Consider the following 18,230-nt stretch of genomic DNA (forward strand, 5'->3'; position numbering starts at 1 on the left):
AAGCCAGGGATGATGATCCGACCTCCCGCAGTTTTAGCCTCCGTGAGCTATCACCACCTTTGCTCTGGAGGCCCAGCATCATCGTTTGGCCCACGAGCCCTGAAGCTAGAGCCCCTGGGTTCAAACCCCGATTACAACTTGCTCGCTCACTGTGTGGCCTTCACCAACTTGACCTCTCTGTGCCTCAGTTCCTCCTCTTTAAATGAAGATGATAAGTCACCCCCTCACTAGGATTGTGTTGGAAATTAAATGAATGATGCAAAGCGCTTTAGCACAGAGCCTCAGTGCTCGCTCGGTAGCCGTAGCCTGCTGTTACCAGTATGGTGGTGATAAGATCACCTGTCGAGACAGTCTCGAAGGACTTGGGAACAGACTGACTCATGTTCCCAGATCCACAGTTTTGAAACTAAGCCTGAGGATCCCTGGTCTCTCAAGAGCTATGTCCTTATGGGGACAGAGTGATGGCATATTTGCCACTATGACCACCATGAAACATCAGAGTACTTGTAGCTCTGTCCAGGAGAGACTGGTGCTCTCTGGAGCTGGGACCAAGGCTCCACGCCGTGCCTCCGCCTTGCCAATCTGATGGCAGACAGCTAGACCAGGGTGGGCAGGTTTTAGGGTCTGGACTCCAGCCTTCCAGGGACCTGGGAGCCCAGAAGATGGGTCTCTGCCGGCCACCCCTAGCCCCCACCCACTACCATGAGCTAGCTACCTGCTTCACTGGATCTGCAGGGAAAGAGCCCAGCGGGCCTGGGCACTCAGTCCTTCTGGCCTGGTCTGGTTTCAGGGCTTTCAGCGCCTGAAGGCTGCCCACGCAGCCCTGGAGGAGGAGTACCTGAAGGCCTGCAGGGAGCAGCAGCTGGCCCAGCCGCCTCCCGGCTCCCAGGGGATGTCTGGAAAATTCGATCCTGGCAGGTACGTGCTGGGGAGGGAGGCCGCTGGTTCCCTTGGCCATGGAGAGGGGCACACTTCATCCTCATGATTCATGCACTACGGGAAAGGGAGATACCCTACCCCGCTTAGCAGCATAGCCAGGTCGGGGGGACACCTGGAGGCTGAGATTTGTGTCCTTTTAGACTCACTGCAATGAGATGTGACCTTGGAGATGAGACCTGACAGGCCAGAGTGGGGAGGGATTAGCCAAGTCCCCACAGCCTGCAGGTGCTCGGGTTGGGGTGGGGGGAGTGGCGGGTGGGACTCAGGTAGAGGGCTCCTGGTGCCCCGTACAGTTCCCTTTTCACCTTGTTGTTTCGAGTCCTCCACGTAATCCAAGTCAGGGCGTTAGGTGGCCCCCCTGGGGGCATCCTCTGGGGTTTCTGCCCTGAAGCATGGCCTCCCCGCTCTGCCCCCCTGGGGCTGCTGTCACAGGCTCCAGGCGCTGATGTCTCCCCGTTCCAGGGAGCTAGAGGAGGAGATATTCCAGCTGGGAATTCGCCTGGAAGAGCTGAAGGACCGCATGGAGCAGAAGCAGCCAGAGCCTGAGCGAGCCGGGTCGGACTCGGCACCGGACAGCCCCCCGGCCACCACGTCCCCGCACCAGCCGGCCGACCTGCCCTCCCTCTCAGGCCCAGGCCGCACGCCCGCCGGCCAGCCCCGCCGCCCTCAGGTACCTCCCTCCCAGCCATCCCGACGTTCCTTCTCTTCTTCATTGATTGTCCTCCTCACTACATACTTGCTGTGAATTATGTACCAAATGCCAGCACGCGTGGCACACGGCGCAGCAGGGGAAACAGCCTGTGCAAAGACCCTGTGGCTCCAGTATGGAAAGCGAGGGAGCTGCTGTCTGGGAGCTGCGGCCGGAGAGGCAGGCAGGGGCCCCATGGTGTAGGGGCCTGCGAGGCAGGCAAGGGTTTGGCCTTAAACTCTGCTGGGTTTCTCCAGTAGGGGGTCTGAGAAGAGGGTGTGCAGGGACGGGGGCGGGGAGCAGGGAGATGGAGGCTGTGTGTGGACCTGAGCGAGGTGTAGAAGGCACGTTCGCCTGGCCTTGCGGTGCTGGTGAGAGGAAGGACGGGGGAACGGGATGGCCTCCAGCGTCCCTGGGGACTGTTCAGAGATCAGGGCACTCTAGACAAGGGCCATGTGCAGAAGGGACTTTTTAGAAGTCTCTCCGGCCCTCGTCACCCTGCAAGATGGTGAACCTCATGGTGTTGTCGAGCAGAGTGAGCGTCCAGCAGTCAGGCCAGTGACAGTAGTAGAGTCTCTCTGTCTGGCTGCCCTACTGCACAGATGTGTCTGTCGGGGACGGAGCCGGAGGAAGGGCCAGCGTGGTGGGTGAGGTGGGCACACGGGGGACTGTGCGCAGGCTCCCCCACTGGGGAAGGTCCCCCCGGGGCACTGCATGCACTAATGGGCGAAAACCCAAACACATCATCCCGAGGGGTCCCGCGCTCCCCCAGGGATGGTTGTTTTGGAGGCTGGGTGTCCATATCGGAATGGAGCGGGACAGGAGAGGCGCTTCTGTGGGAGATCTGGGTTCAAATCTCAGCCCTGCCCCTCGCCTCTGCTGTAAGTTCAGGCAAATCATTTGAGCTTCGGGTTCCTGTCTGTAAAATGGATTGTGATAGCCGTCGCTGCTGGGGCATCATGCAGTGCTGTCTGGACAGAGCCTGGCGGGTAGTAGATGTTCAGTTAACGGCCCTTGGTAGTAAAGATCGCACAGTCCAGCCCCTGCGTTCTGCACACACGTGAAAGAGTAAGAGGGTTGGTGAGTCTAACCTATTGTCGGCATCCAGCATGAGCCTGGTATAAGGCAGGTCCCTAAAACAGTAGTGTTAGGTTATCTGCTACATCTCTGTCCCTCTGCCTTTCTGGTCCCAGCCTGACACCGCCAGCTTGGGCCTCTGTGTGTCGCACGAGAACGTGGAGCTTAGCGCCGCCAGCAGTGAGGTGGAGGACAGGCCCCTGGGCCTCCCGGCCCCACTCAGGCACAAGGAGCTGCAGGTGGAGCAGGATTTCCATGGCCTCCTGGAGCGGTGAGTACCAGGACCAAGGCCCCGGCGGGGGGAGTCCGGCCCCGAGAGCCAGGGACTGGATCTTGGCTGGCTCCCTGGACCGGAGTCATGTTCCTCTCTGTGCTCTGTAGGTATCTCAGCGTGAAGTCTCTCCCAGAAGCCATGAGGATGGAGGAGGAGGAGGGGGATGAGGCGGAGGAGGAGGAGGACGGCCAAGACCGTATCCTGGAAGTGGATGGGCCGGCTCCAGCTCCGGGAAAAGCCGAGGCCTCCAGGATCCCCATAAGGCAGCTCCCAGCCCTGCCTGAAAGAAGTCACAGGGCCCCCCCCAAGTACGTCAGGGAGCCTCCCCGACTCGTCCACGCACCAACCCCAAAACCCCAGGGGTGGTAACCGTCGTCGTGAGCAAGACGGCTCTCCAAACGGTGGGACGTGCCCACCCGGGACAGCGCTTGCAGTGATTTCGGGGGGCGCGGGGCAGAGGCAGGGTTGGATGGTATTACGCTCCGTTGCAGTCTCAGGCCCTCCAAGCTCATCAAGGAGGAAGCTTCAGTGCTCGTATGTCCTTAGTGCCTCTCTTGATCTTCCTTTAAAAAGAAAAAGAGAAAGAAAGACACAGAACAAGGGAGCAGGCCTCAGGCCCGGGGCCTCTGGCCGCCAACCAGATCTGTCTAGAAGAGAATAATACCATTTTCATGTTTCTTCCGTCCATTTCCGGAGGTCATTTCTCTTTGTCACACAAAATAGACTGATCTTCCGTTTCTAATGAGGCCCTAAGCCTTTGAGTAGTTGGAAGTTTATAAAAGTGGCTGAAGTCGGGAAGGGGGTACCCAAGTTCCTGAAGCCTGAGAAATGGCACCGTAGCGCATTTGTTTCCCACACTGTTTCCGCGGTGGTGTGTCGGGTGGGTTTCCTTGGCCATCCCCCTTTTACGTGAGGTTCAGAGCAAGGTGGTGCTTGACCCAAGGCCACGCAGCTAGAAGATGACAAAACCGGGGTGGGTGGGCAGGGGCATCTGGCTCCACAGCTTGTGTCCGGAGCTGCTTGGCTCCCAGGACAGGGCTGCGCCCCGGCTCAGAGTTGGTGTGCCTCCCCCCCCCTCCCCCCCGCCCAGGGAGACGGTGGAGCAGTTGGGGTCTGTAAAGCCAGCAGGCTTCCATGCATCCGCGGCCAGAGATGGCTACCTCCAGGGCCTGGACAAAGCCGAGGCAACTCCTCCAGGCCCTACCCGGCCGCCCCGCCCCCAGGCCACCAGGACTGCAGCATCCCACCAGAGCAGTCTGACCAGCTTAGAGGGAAGTGGCATCTCTGAGCACCCTCCGCAGAAGTCTCTGCACCAGGCTGGGGGGCCTCACCTAGAGGTAAGCATCTGCATGGGGCATGGATCTCCCGGAAACTTCTACCCAGGGCCTTTGCTCACACCCTTCCAGAAGGCCTGCTGCTCCCAATCCCAGTCTGTTATAGTTCTGCCCAACATTCAGGACTTATGCCCAGTGCTGCCTCTTTGCTGGGGCTCCCCCTACCCCTGTTGCCCTGCCAGGAGCTCTTGCTTGTCCTCTAAGAGCTTGTGGCCCATTGTCTGTATTTCACCGAGTCTGATTAGTGCAGATGGCACTAATCAGATGAGGTGAGGGGGCAGTCCTTGACTCCATGGCCTGTTTGTGACATTTGAGCAGCAGTTTTTAAACTGTTGGGGAGCCACAGATCACTATGGAAATGTCACTTATGCTGTGGTCCTCCCATAGAACTGTGCATCTACATGCCTGTGTGCACACACATGCACCCGCACATACACCTGTAGTCCTAATGACCCCATAGTAAGAAAGCTGCATTAGACTGTGAACTCCTTGAGGGCAGGCACCTGTGCCACCTGTTTGTATCTTCCCTTAGACCCAGTGTTGAGGGGGTATGCACGTTTGATGAATTGGGCACGGGCATTTCTACAGTCAGACAGGACCGTGGCTTTCCAGGCCCAGGCTAGAAGACCTGTGGAGGTGTGAATCGCATCCCCAGCGATGGGCAGGCTTTCTTATCCTTCCCCTCTTCCTCAGCTCGGGAAACCTGCTACAGTGTCCCTCCCAGGGCCTCGAGGGCCTCGGGGAGGCAGGACTTGCTCAGGGTCCTCTGGGGCATGGAGTCCCTGCTGTTGGCCTGAGGACCCTCACACCCCAGGGCCTGGCTGCCGGGAGCTGGCCCAGCCTCCCCGCCTGCCTGTGAGCCTCTGGAATGTGAGGCCCAGGCCAGGACTCAGGCACATTCCTCAGACTTAAAGGGACATTGCCTCTCTCAGGAGCCCTGGATGGCATCCCCCGAGACAGACAGCGGCTTTGTGGGCTCAGAAACCAGCAGAGTGTCGCCCCTCACCCAAACACCAGAGCACCGGCTCTCCCACATCAGGTATCCTGGGCCCCCGCCACCCCATTCCCCATCAACATCACACATGGAGGGGTAGCCTGGGAATCAAGGTGCCGTGAGCCCCAGAGCAGGGGTCGATGGTCTGGGCATTCTCAGAGCCCTCACCTCATCCCCCAACCATGGTTCCTTGCCCCCATCTTATCAATAGAGGGGCACCAAGGTGCAGAGACAGGAAAGTGACTTGCCCAGCGTCACTCAGCCAATCAGCAGCAGACCAGGGAATAAGTATTGTTGAGTGAATGAATGAGTGGATGGTGAAGGAAGATCTACAGGAGGGCGACGCGGGATGAGCAGTAGACGAGGATAAAGGGCAATCGGGTGACTACCTGGGAAGAGACGAGGCTGGAACCCCAAAGCAAGGACTGAGACGGGGACTCGGGTGAAGGATGGAGTGACAGGCCACCATGTAGAGTGACAGCCTCCAAAGCTGGTGCAGCCCCCGGGAGGCCTGCCTGAAACCCCAGGGCTGCATGGGAAGGAAGGGTTAGAAATTCTGTATATTTTCTAAAAAGGAGCTTGAGCTTTATAGCCTGTGGGCAGGCAGGTGTACAGCTCTGCACTTTACCCAGAAATGCATGTATAATGTGGGTGCGGCCTCAGAAACACTGTACTGCCGGGGGTGCCCGGTCCCAAGGGTCAGGAGCTCATTGGCTTAGCAGGTGGAGGGGTTCAGAGGCCAGGGCCTGTCTGTGCGATCTTGACACGTCTCTCCCTCCACGGCCCCCAGCACTGCAGGAACACTGGCCCAGCCTTTCACTTCATCTGAGCCTCAGGACGCAGCCTCCCACCCCCAGGACGCAGCCTCCCCGCCCCAGACCAGGGGTCCTCCAGTCCCCAGAAGAGCCGCGGAGCCCAGCACACCCAGGAGCCGAGCCCAGAGGCGCCCCTCGGGCCGGGACAGCCCTCTGCAGCAGAGGGCACCCAGCTTCCGCCTAGAACGGGCGCTGGTGGCCGAGATGGGTGAGTGGATGCATCCGGGTTGGCCAGAACCTGGGATCGGCCCGGATGGCCCAGATTGGAAAATCAAACCAACAACAACAACAAACACTTGCATTACCCTTTAGGATACACTAATACCCTACAGGTTCATAGCAGGAAAATTTGAAGCTACAGGGAAAAGAGGAAAAAAAATATGCTGAAAACCATCACTGCTGCATTTTGGTGTCGAGCCTGCGGGCTGTCTTCTGTGCCAGTGTGTGCGTGTTTATTTAGATACATTTGAAACAGAAATGGGATCAAACAAATGTGAGCGTTTCATGACCTCCTTTTTGCACTAAACATTGTGCCACAAACACTTCCGTGTCTATGAAGCCTGTGATTTCAGTTTTTTACCTTTTTTTTTTAGGTTTTAGGTTTTTTTTAGTTTTTTACCTTTAAAAAAAAATGCATGTATGCTTTCTAGTGAAATAACACACACACACACACACACACACACACACAGGAAAGAACATAAATTGATGAATTTTCACAAAATGAACACAGACCAGCACACTCCGCCTGACCGGAACCCCAGCCCCTCCCAGAGGTGACCACTGCTCTGACTTCTGCACCGCAGATTCGCTGTGCCCCTTTCAAGGCTCATCATGGAAAACTTTTAAAATTAAACTTTAATTAAATGTTCGAGCAATCACGGATTCCCGTGTAGTTGTGAGGGATAATCCAGGGAGATCCCATGTTGCCCTTCACCTGGCTTCTCCCACTGATAACATCTTGCAAAAACCGTGGTGCAGAGTTTAACCAGGATCCCCCAAGTTACACGCTCTCCCCAGCAGCATGCAGGCAGGTGTGACTGTATTTTAGCGAGAGGTGGGGGCCGTGGAGCCGGTCCCCGAACAGCCTGGTGATGCCTGGCAGGGTCTGGGCTGGTCCACGCGAAGGAGCGATGAGCTCTGTACTGGGGAATGTTCCCAAAGACTCACATCTGGTGCTGAAGTGGTGGAAGGACGGGGGGACGTCTAGGTAGAAACAGCTCTGCAGGCCCAGCTTTGCACCCCAAGCTCCCAGCAGAAACCACATCTCCTGGTTCTTTCTGAGGTCAGTGGGCCAGTGACCTCACTGGAATCTTCCATTATGACCTCAGCTGGCACTCTTTGTCCGTACCCTTCTGCCCGCAGAAATTCGTGCTTCGAGGGTCCTCTCTGGGTAAACTCACCTTGGTCTCCTTCTGCCTCCCGTAGAGGTCCCCAGCTCAGAGTTCGAGGGGCGGAAGCGGATTTCCAAGCGTCTCCCCTGCAGCACGACAATCAGCCCCCCGCCCGCCCTGGACCCTGCTGCCGCCCCTCTGCCCCATGGAGCAGCAGAGAGCACCCACACCTTCTTCCTCACCAGGACAGGGCGAGAGTAAGTCGGACCAGCACAGGGATGGCACAGTGATGCCCGAGGGAGGCTGGGGGATGGGGTGCTCAGTAATCACATCTGGGGGTGGCTGTGCGGCCGGGGGGCCCGACGGACCCAGCTGTCCTGCCGCCCAGCACAGGGCCCCTCCGTGGGACCGCACTGATGTGGACACACTGTAGAAGACACTTCTTGGCCGGTGGGAAGTGACCTAGAGGTTCACCTTCCTGGTGCTGAGACCTGGCTCCCTGTATTTCTCCTCCAAGGCGGGTCTCCACTTGCCAGGCCTGTGTTTTCAGTGGGTGGTGCTGTTACTGCATGAACCGAGGAGGGTCTGGTCTTCAGTTCTCTTCTTTTTAATCCAAGCACAATTGTTCTACTACGAAAGCTGCTCCTTGTGTGAGTGAACAGCAATGGGAGAATAGGTTGGCCAGCCCTCTTACCTCTCCTTCGAGTTGCTTTTGGCCAATAATCAGTCACATGCCTCTGCTGGACCGGGGTGTCCGTCCCAGGTACACGGGAAAGACTCCCGTCTTTCCCGACTCCGCAGGACTCCCTCCAAGGCTCTGGGCCTGTGCCCTCCTGGGGCTGGCGTGTCACCTATGTGCAAAGGCGGGTGCAGGGCTGGCATTCGGCTCGCAGGCCTGAGTTTAGTACGTGCACTCCTGCGGTGTCCTGTGGCACCGGCGGAGGAATTCCAGGCTTCCGTGTCAATGATACGCTAGGCCCTGGGAATACAGCAGTGGAGTAGCCAGTCCTTGGCCTAGGAGGCTCACCATCTTGTAGGATGAACAAAGAAACCCCTGGTCACCCTCCCCAGTGTAAGTGCAGAGGCTCCAAGGACCGTGGGAATGCCCACAAGGGACATCTGGCCCGCTCAGAGGCTTCAGGGAGGGCTTCCCGGAGGAAGTGGCATCTCAGCTGAGAACAGAATAGAGACAGAGGAGTGTTCCTGGGCAGGGCAAACAGCATGTGCAAAGGCCTACGGGTGGGAGAGCACCGGTCACCTCTGCAGAGCCAACCATTCGTTTTAGCTGGGTCCCCGAGTGTGAGTGCAGCGGCGAGTGCTGAGCAGCAGGGAGGTAGGCAGGGGGACCTGGGGTGGGTCTCCCAGGGCCTCGAACACTGGTGCTGAACACCGTGGTGAGAGATTTGGATGGTGGCTCAGCCCAGAGAAACGAGGTCACTGAATATTCGCGAATGCATAGATGCTGCTGAGGAGGGTGAGGGGGATTTTAAAAGGGAGTGGCAAGGTTGGGTTCACATTTTAGGATTTCCCTGGTCCCCAGCAGGGTGAGATGGAGGCAAGGCGGGGAGACGGCCACCAAGGCCCTTCCCCCAGGACGGACATGCGGGGCCAGGCAGACGGATGGAGGAGGGTACATTTGAGAAGAGCCGTTGAGTCATTGGGCCCATAGGACTTGGAGTTGGTTAACTTCGGGGGGCGTTCAGGGAGGGAGGAGGGTCTTGAGTGACTCAGACCTCTGGCTGGCCAACCAGTGGATGCTGCTGACACAGAGCTGGGGACCTCAGGGGGGGAAAGTTTGCAGGGAAGACGAACTTGAGGTGCCAGCTGGCTCCCAGCACCAAAGAATTAAGTCAGGAAGACTGAGATCCCGATAGAAACACCCAGAAAGTGAGTGTTCTGGGTCCCTCGCCTAGGACAGGAAGGCGGCGCGGCCTCCAGGCCTGCACGCAGGAGTTAACTGGCCAGGAGCTCTGGCTGTCCCGCAGGCACCCTGCCGTTTGCCTTGGAAACGCCAACAAACATCTCCCTGGGGACTGGCGGCCCTGGACACACAGTGCACGGGCCAGAGCTAGAGAGGTCCCCGTCCCTGGCACCCCCTGGGAGCTGGAGGTGGCGCCAGGAGACGCTCAGCCACGAGTCCGGGGCCACCAAGCGAGAGGGGACCCCGAGGGGAGCCCCGCCCCGAAGCGGGCCCCAGGAGTAGATGGAGAAGGTGCACCAGGCTGGCCAGGCTGAGCCCCGACTCCGGCGCTCCACGTGTGGGGTTCGTGCGTGGGGATGTTGGGCAGGAGGGGCGGCCGTGACCCCCGCGTCCGTCGAGACCCCAGGGATCCGGGTGCTGGCTGGACAGACGTGCAAACTGTCCTTGCTCCATAGAAGCCAGCAGCTCCGTGAGACGCCTTGCCAGTGAGAGGCTGGGCCGTGTTTGGAGGTTCCCCCTGGGGGTCCGGGCAGCTGCCGAGAGCGCTGTGCACGTCCAGCCTGCCCGCCTCCAGGGGGTGACAGGAAGCGCCGCGGCGTCCCCTTAGCCCCGCTCCCATAAGCCCTTCGTCTGCTGCCGCTTGGGGCCTGGAGTCCAGTGCAGGACCATTTCTGAGCATCTGTGGTCTAAGGGTCTCAGGGGTGGGGGGAGGCCCACCCACTGCCTGGCGGGGAGACAGAGAGACAGGCATCTTCTGCCGTCTGCAGACAGACGGACAGACGGATGGACAGGCGGGCAGGCGGGCATGAGCAGCGCGGGGGATGTTCAGGGAGGGGCTGCCTGAGGGTGGGAAGGAGGCGGCCTGGGCTGGTCCTTAGCATTTCTGCAGACAGCGGAAAGGAAGAGGGGGCGCCCCGGCAGGGCACAGCTCGGAGTGTCGAGGGGCCCTTTATTGTGCGTCCACCCCTCGATCCTGCCAGTGCACCACTGGGGTTTGGGGAGGGCTGTGCACGGGTCCCCGCAGGACGGTGGACGCACAGGGAAGTTCCAGGATCGGTTGAGGGCAGATGGGACGCGGTGGCCGCTGGAGAGGGACAGGGCGGGGCGCCGGGGCAGCACTGCGCCGGCGGGGGCTGCAGCTCAGCCCGTGGTTTATCTGCTCTCCGCTTCTGCCCTCGCCCCCCGTCCCCAGCCAGGCCATCCGAGAGCTGCAAGAGGAGGTGTCTCGGCTCCGTCTGAGGCTGGAAGACAGCCTGCACCAGCCGCCCCAGGGCAGCCCGACGTCCCCAGCAGCCGCCTTCGACCGCCCCGCCCGGCCCCGCGCCCGGCCACTGGACTCCCCAGCTGCCTGGGGCTCCCACTATGGCAGGTGGGTGACCCCAAAACACTCGCCCTTGGGCCCTGGTGCCAGCGGCAGAGGAAAACTTGGCCGCCTCTGGGTCTCTCCAGACGTGTGAACTCACACCCCTCTCCTACTCTCACATTTTTTTTTTTTTACTGTGCAATATTTGATGCATGAAACAGCTAACGCGTAATCTGAACTCACCACCCAAGTGAAGCGCAAACATTTCGGGACGTCTGCTCCTTGGCCATACGTCTGTGATGACTTCTCAAACCAGCTCAGTCTTGGTTTCTAAGTGTTTCTAAGGGAGGGCGCTAGGTTCAGGTTTCTGTGGACATTGTCTCCTTCATCCTTCCCGGAACCCTCCGAGGTATTTGCTGCTCTTTTCCCCTAACAGATGAGGAAACTGAGGGGCAGAGAGTCTGACTCATGAGTCTTTGAGTTCGACGCTCGTGCTTTCCCCGGAGGTTGGCTTCCCGGCGGATCATCTTGAAAGTCTGCATAAAACCTCACCCACTGACATCATCATCTCTCTCTCTCTCTCCCTTTTGCTAGTAAATCCACAGAGAGATTGTCTGGTGAGCCCGGGGGTGCGCAGCAAGCTGACCCCGCAGGAAGGCGGCGAGCCAGGTCTTCCTCAGCGCCTCGGGAGATGCCCCAACTGTCCGTGAGTAAGTGGCCGCCCGCCTGGCCTGACTGCTGGAGGCCACAGTCTGGGCCTGAGCTCAGTGGTCAGGGACCCCAGAAATAGCCTTAGGAGGGACCCGGAGATGGTTCTGTGTGTCTTGTTTAGCCCGTCGTAGTGCTCTTAATACAAACGCGCTTCCAGCGATAGCCACTGTAAGTCACGCACCTGCTACGTGCAGGGATTTCTTTAAAGGCTTTGTAGGGCCCTCGTCTGCGGCGGTTGGTGCGAGGTGGGTCATGTGACCCATGTCCTGCAGACGAGGACACGGACGGACACCCCGAAGTGCAGGGGGATTGCCTGATGGAGAAGGGGAAGGGGGCTCCAGCCCGCCTCCCTCCTTCCTGATGGGGTGACCTCGGCCAGGTCCTTGCCGCGCTCTGTGCCCCGAGAGGGCCAGCTGACTGCCCCCTGGGACGGCTGAGAGGGTGCACGCGCGGCAGGGGCAGCTCGGCACAGGTCAGGAGTCCGCGTGCGTCGGCTGCTGTTACTAAGGGACACACCTGGATGAAAGCCCAAGCTGTGCCTCAGAGCCTGAGCGTGGGATTTGCTCACTCCCTGACCTGTGCGACACCCCCGTCCCCATTCTCTAATGCCCCTCTTTTTCCACCCCAGGTTCCGAATCTGAGCCAACCGCCCCGCAGCTGTTCCCTGAGAAGAGCCGGGCGTCCGCGGACAGTGCAGAGGCAGCTCGGGACGGAGTGAAAGGAGCGGGGTCCGGCGCCAGGCGGCCCGACAGGGTCACCTTCCGGGGCCAGTACACAGGTGGGCTGCGCGAGGGTGGGCGGGTGGGGTGGCCCGGCCCCCAGGAGGACTCCCATCACGGAAGCCTTCCCCACCTCACCGGGTGCCATTGAAATATCGTCATCTTCCGTGACTTCTGTGACGCAGGGAGCGCCGGGGAGGGGCGCCTCTGTGAACCCGTTCATTGATCCCGCCAACAGTTTCTGATGCGTCCCCCGCCGCCCGGGCCCACGCGTGGTTCCGGGGGAGCCCCGTTAGCTGGCCAGTCATACAGAGGGTCATGAAGCACCTGCCGCTTGCAGGGTGGACACCAGATCCCTTAGCCCTGGCCTCCCTTCAGGTCGCATTCCCCAGGGCGCCCTGTGTGTCAGGAACTAGGCTCCCAGCGCCTAGTAAGACTTCACGTGACACACAGTAGGACTTCAGAGCGCGTAACATTCAAACCAGCGTGGACACGGCGCCAACTCTCGTGAGTCTGCGTAGCAGACGATAGCAAATAAGCAATTATAGCAAGTGTGTAAGTCCTAGTGAGTCGATTATAGGTGTGACTGTCACCCCTGGCACGCTGGGAAGGAGGGGCGCTAACCCCAGCTCCACGTGGCCGGAGCTGAGAGAGGCGTGTCTGCCCTGACAGCTGAGGGGTTAGAGGCGGGAACGGCGGGGCCCCAAGGCGACACACACACACCCAATAGGACTCGGGAGCCCTGCAGGCCCCGGGGAAGAGGAGAGAAGCGATCGGACCCCATTCCGAAGGTATTTGAGACGGAGGGATAGACGAGGCAGCAGGTGACGGCGCGGTCAAGACCCAAGCATCTGTCCAACTTCCTAAAAACCTCTAGCACTTTCCATCTGCCGGGCGCCGGGCCGCGCGCCTCGTGGACGTGGCCCCCAAACCCGTCCTGGGACTGCCCCCGTTTCACAGCCGCTGGGACAACAGGGAGAAGACACGGCTGACCCCAAGGCCAAGCCGTTCCGATCCGCCCCCCCAGCGAGTGGGGGCCCGGGGGCATAGCGGCCCTGTTAGCCGTCGCTTAGCCGGGCTTCCTGGCCTGCCTCCCGGCCTAACGGAGCTTGGGTTCGCCCACCGCCTCCGCACAGCGGGGAGAGGAGACGCCTCCCCGATCTTCCCAGCCCCGAGCACGCGGAGCTGACTGTCTGCTTTCCTCCCCAGGCCAGGAGTACCGTGTTCTGACCCCCACGTCTGCCCCAAGAGGCGGTGGCACGATCTCCTGTCCCCACTGCCGGCCCCCCAGGACTCAGGACTCAGGTGAGGGGTGGTGCCGGAGAAGGGGCCGTCTATCAAGCCCCTGCCGTACCAGGGCATGATGCTACGTTAATCCTCACGACCCTGTGAAATAGGTTTTGTCCGTTTGATTATGGTGCCTATTTCACGGGTGAGGAAACTGAGGCTCAGAGAGCTTAAGTAACTTGCCCAAGGGCACTCGGCCTCCGTGTGGCACAGCCCGGGGTTGCACCCAAGCTGTGACGCCGGGGTGCTGGCTCTTCGCCTTTACGCTGCTTTGCCTTTGCTCAAGTGCCAGCGGGCCTCTCTGTTCATTCATTCATTCACTCACGCATCGAGCACCGTCCCCTACTGGGCCCCGGGCCCTGGCCCCAAGGAACCCTCAGCTAAGCAGACGGTGACAAGCGATCTGAGCCGAGCTAGGAGAGCACAGGGCGGGCAGGGAGCTGGAACCCCGCCAGGCGGGTGGGAGGCCTTCCAGCTGAGCTGAGGCCTGGAGGGGACGCGGGCCAGCCCTGGGACCCCCCCCCAGGGGAGGGGTGTGCAAGGAGGGGGAGGTTGCCTGCTCTTGCCTGTCCCCTTCGGCCTCCACAGACCCCTGGGGCCTGAGGGGCCGCTGCGGACCACTCCCGCGGGAGAAGGGGCCCGTCTCAGGGTGAAGGGCTGGTTCCGGACGCCCGGGCTTGGCTCAGACAGCGAGCGCACTGCCCATTTCCCACTGAGACCTTTCGGCAAATCATTCAACCTCCGGGCGCCTCGGTTTTCCAGGCTGTCAAATGGGGGAGTGACGGTAGTAGCCAGCCCAGTGGCTCGCTGGCTTTGATACAACAAGGCACGAAGGCTCGCCGTATGCTGACTCTCCCTGTCACGGTCCCCAGCGGAGGCAGCTGATGTCCTCCCCGTGGTCGGAGGGAAGCTCGGTGCTGACGGAGGTCGGCTGGGGGCTCCAGGCCCAGTGACCCAGACATGACATCTCTCCCTCCTCTCCTAGGTGGTACCGTCACCAGGGACCCACGGGGACCGTCTCCCACTGACACCGTGCGATGTCCCCTGTGTGGTCGAGGCGGGTCCTCCCCAGAGACGGATGGCCCAGACTCAGCCCCCTGTGGTAGGAACAGACACCCACTGTCTCCTCCCAGACAGACCGCCAGCTGTCCTTGATGGGGGCTCGGGGCCCTGGGGTGGAGGTGCTTAGCTGGGGTGGCGGCTCTCCCAGTCTGGGACCGAGCAAACCGGGCGGGTGCAGGACGTGCTTCCCAAAGCGACGCGCTCCCCGGGGTGGCCCGCCCTGTTCTCTGCTACATCCTGCCGAGCCGTCAGCCTGTCCCCTCTGCTGTCCCTCCCTCACAGGGCCAGAAAGGGCTGCCGCAAGGAGAAACGCACGCAGAGCCTGCAGCCCCAGCCAGCGGAGCAAGCGCACGGGGTCCCCGGCCCGGCCGCCCCCCGGACTGTGGTATCTGGCTGCGGCGCCCGCAGCGCCAGCCCCTCCCGCCTTCGCCTACGTCTCCTCGGTTCCCATCATGCCTTATCCGTCAGCCACTGTGTAAGAACCTTCCTCTCCCACCTTCCTCGCCTACCTGACCCACTTCATGATTCCCGATCAGACCCGAGTCGGGCAGCTGAGACCCCGGGCGCCACGGCCTCCCGCGTTTCCCCTGCGGGTACAGTGTGCAGAACAAGCGCTCGCGGAGTCACTCAGCAAACAGCGAGTGCTCCCTGCCTACCACGGAGTGCACTTGGCCCTGGCCGGGGGTGGGGGGTGGGGGGCAGCCGTGAAGCAGCCCGGCAGAGGGCCCTGCCCTCTAGGAGCTCCCGGGGACGTGCAGGGGACTCTTCCCATTCCCTGTGGGTCTTCCCAGCAACAAGTAATTGCACGCTCAGTGTTTTCCAATAGGCTTGACTGTTTAGCACAGGTTTAGATGTATAGGGAAGTGGGGCAGGGAGCACAGACGCCGCCCCTGCACGCCCCCCCCATGCCCTCATTCCTCCCATCTCACCCGCATGCGGCACATTTGCACACTTAGTGAGCCGATGGGAATACGTTATCCCTACTGACGCCCACCGTGTGTTCGGGTTTCTTCAGTCTCTACCTACGCTGCTTTTTCTGTTCTGCGATCCCATCCAGGATGCCACACCGATGCCCCTTAGTTCACTGTCACGGGCCCCTGGGGGCCTCTCTTGGCTGTGACCGTTTCTCAGACTTTTCCTTGTTTTTGAGGCCCTTGAGCTCTGGGGAGCGTACCGGTCAGGCATGGGGCAGGATGAGCACTCCGCGTTTTACGGGGATTTGGCTAGAACACCTGCCAGGAGAGAAGAGGCGCGGCGCTTGAGGCAGAAGTGGTTCGTTCGGGCTTTAGAATCGGAGCTGCAGTGGGATCCCGTCTGCCACTCCCTGCTTGCTGGGGCCTCGGTCGAGCTACTCCCTCTCTGAATCTCAGTTTCCCCATCCGTTAAATGGGGTGACAGTCTCGACCACGTACGGTTGTGCGAGGGTCAAACGAGGCGCGTGGCCAGACGCACAGATGTGTGGGGAATTGTGCAGTGCGGTGCCCGCAGGGGCTCGTTGCCCAACGAAAGGGCAGCGCTGTCATCCCTGCAAAGAGCGCTGCCGCGGCGCAGTACTGTCATTGGGAAGAAGAAAAACGAGTCAAGGCTCCTGCAGCGGGAGAAACACAGCACCCTGTGTGCTCGTGCCAACTATCACCGGCGAGTAGTGTGCCTCAGTTTCCCTCAGTGGAAGATGAGTCAGTCGGGAGTCTTCTTTGTCAGAAGCCCGTGTCTATGGGCAGCAAGAGGCCAGTGTCGCTGTGGGGCCTGGCGCTTGGTGGGAGCAGGGGTGCCCGGGGCCATGCGGCCCCCGGCCCCTGTAAGGACTGTGGTGCGCAGTGGTTTCTCACTGCCCTCGGCTGAGTCTGGGAGCATTCAGCTCCCGTCAGCTAGGAGAGGCCTGCATGCTCGGGCCTCTGGCGGAGCGCCCATGCTCCCACTCGCTGGGCAGGAAAGCTTTTGCCTGGAATTCGGTGGCCCCGGGATAAAGCCCCAAGCGCCCACAGTTAGGCCTGGGTCTCTCTGCTGCTGAGGCTGTTCCATATCCCTCCAGGCTCAGACCTGTGGACAGACCTAACCGGGTTGTGTCCCCACGCCTGGCCCCAGGGAAGGGGAAAGGGCCTGAGCTATAGTGCCCGACAGACTGGCCAGTGGGGGAGCCACAATGCGGACGGGGGCCACTTTGGTCCTCAGTGCCTCAGTTGTTTCCCCTGTGAAATGGGTTGTGGTAAGGACCAAGTGAGCTAATGCACAGAAAGTCCTCAATACACAGAAGTTGGCCAGGAACCGTAGTCCCGGAGATGCTGCTGGAGGGCGGGCCTGATGCCCTGTTTCTCCCGCGGTCACCTGCAGGACTGAGCGTGCTCGGTGACGGGTGGAAAGCTTGTGGGCCTGTGCTGACACCTGCTGGCCACCTGCCTTCTAGCCCCAGGACCAAAGGCTTTGTAGCTAGAAAGGTTTTCTGCTTCTGTTTTGGTAGAGACAGGGCGGGGCAGGGGGGGCATTGTCACTTCTGCCTGAGGGGGACTTTTGGACGACCTTGAGGCCAGGTGGGCAACAAATTACTGCAAGGGAGGGCTGTGTGGAAACCCAGCAGTTAGAGCAGAGTGTCCCCGAAGGAGGGAGCTGGAGCCAAGAAGCCTATTCATTGGGTCCAGATGACAGGTACTGGCGTCTGGGGCAGGTGAGTCCATGGGGCCCCTTCCAGCCTCTGACTCTGAGCTGACGTTTACGGACGTGCTGAGAGTGGCCGGGCGGCGCACAGAGCTTCTTACCTGAATTTTCCTATTGGGTCTATGTATCCTGGGAGGTGGCCCTCGGTGGCTCTGAGGCTGGGGAACAGAGTCCTTGAAGGGTCAAGCCCCGGGTCCAGCGTCCCGCAGCTGGCTAGGATTCGGGGCAGGCCGCCTGCGTCACTTGGCCCCACTGCACCTCGCGTGCCAATGCGTGCAAGATGCAGGACGGTACCCACCCAACAAACAAGCTGCTCAGAGCCCTGCACGCGGTCCCCAGGGGGCCCCGTCCGCTCCGGGCCAAGCGCTGCGTCTAGCTGGTTGAGCCGCTGGACCGTTTTCCAAAGTGGCTGCGCCGCTGTGTGTTCCCGCCGGCAGTGCCTGGGCCTTCTCGTTTCTCCAGCTCCTCGCCAACATCCGTCCTTTTGACTGCAGCCACCCGGTGGCCGGCAGGGGGACAGGGAGCTGGACGTGGCCTCTCCTGCGGTTTGATTTGCATTCCCCCGGTGGCTGATGTTGTTGAGCATCTTTACAGGTGCTTGTCGTCCATTTGTGTCTCTTCTTTGAAGATAGAACCCCCCCTTCCCCACCCCCCCATACAATAGTGTGGGTTGGAAGAAGCGGAGCATTAGGGGTAAGACCAGAGGTTAAGTTTGCCAAGTAAGACGCCAGTGACGGGCTTCTGGCCGAGTCCTCGTCAACTTAATCCTGGTTCATTTTGGCAAAACCCTTTATCTCCTTCCCTCGGCCACTCACTCCGTCCCACAACACAGAGGCCGCAACCCTCTTCCCGCCCGTTGCTGGTTTGGTGGCTCTGGCCACGAACCGTAGGCACTCCTTGGAGAGATCCGTGCTTCAGCTCCTGGCTCGCAGGCGTTTTCTCCAGCACTTTAAATGACACCCCACATTCCTGTAGGGCCGGGCCAGGCCGGGAAGGACACCTTGCCACCTGCTGCCCCAGAGGAGAGAAAGCAGACCCTCCCACTCCTCCAGAACCCTAATTATCATCACGTTTCTCCACCGCTCCCCACTTGGCAAATGGACCATCTGTTACCTCTCTGATG

At 60.4% G+C, this 18,230-nt stretch overlaps 1 protein-coding gene across 4 annotated transcripts in view; it reads left to right on the forward strand.

Moving 5' to 3' along the window:
- The window catches only part of AKNA (AT-hook transcription factor), a 50,526-nt gene that overhangs the window by 30,679 nt on the left and 1,617 nt on the right, over positions 1-18,230 (forward strand). For 3 of the 4 annotated variants that reach the window (XM_041763122.1, XM_041763123.1, XM_041763121.1), the window contains exons 8-21: positions 791-918; positions 1,372-1,609; positions 2,821-2,975; positions 3,086-3,286; positions 4,069-4,315; positions 5,245-5,351; positions 6,097-6,329; positions 7,547-7,709; positions 10,566-10,742; positions 11,271-11,386; positions 12,016-12,165; positions 13,316-13,411; positions 14,379-14,495; positions 14,738-14,930. In XM_041763122.1, coding sequence (XP_041619056.1) covers positions 791-918; positions 1,372-1,609; positions 2,821-2,975; positions 3,086-3,286; positions 4,069-4,315; positions 5,245-5,351; positions 6,097-6,329; positions 7,547-7,709; positions 10,566-10,742; positions 11,271-11,386; positions 12,016-12,165; positions 13,316-13,411; positions 14,379-14,495; positions 14,738-14,930 — 2,321 coding nt within the window. The remainder of the gene's footprint in view (positions 1-790; positions 919-1,371; positions 1,610-2,820; positions 2,976-3,085; positions 3,287-4,068; positions 4,316-5,244; positions 5,352-6,096; positions 6,330-7,546; positions 7,710-10,565; positions 10,743-11,270; positions 11,387-12,015; positions 12,166-13,315; positions 13,412-14,378; positions 14,496-14,737; positions 14,931-18,230) is intronic. The other variant, XM_041763124.1, reaches the window with a different exon arrangement.

Source organism: Vulpes lagopus, chromosome 7 (assembly GCF_018345385.1).
Source record: "Vulpes lagopus strain Blue_001 chromosome 7, ASM1834538v1, whole genome shotgun sequence".
NCBI classification, from domain to species: domain Eukaryota; kingdom Metazoa; phylum Chordata; class Mammalia; order Carnivora; family Canidae; genus Vulpes; species Vulpes lagopus.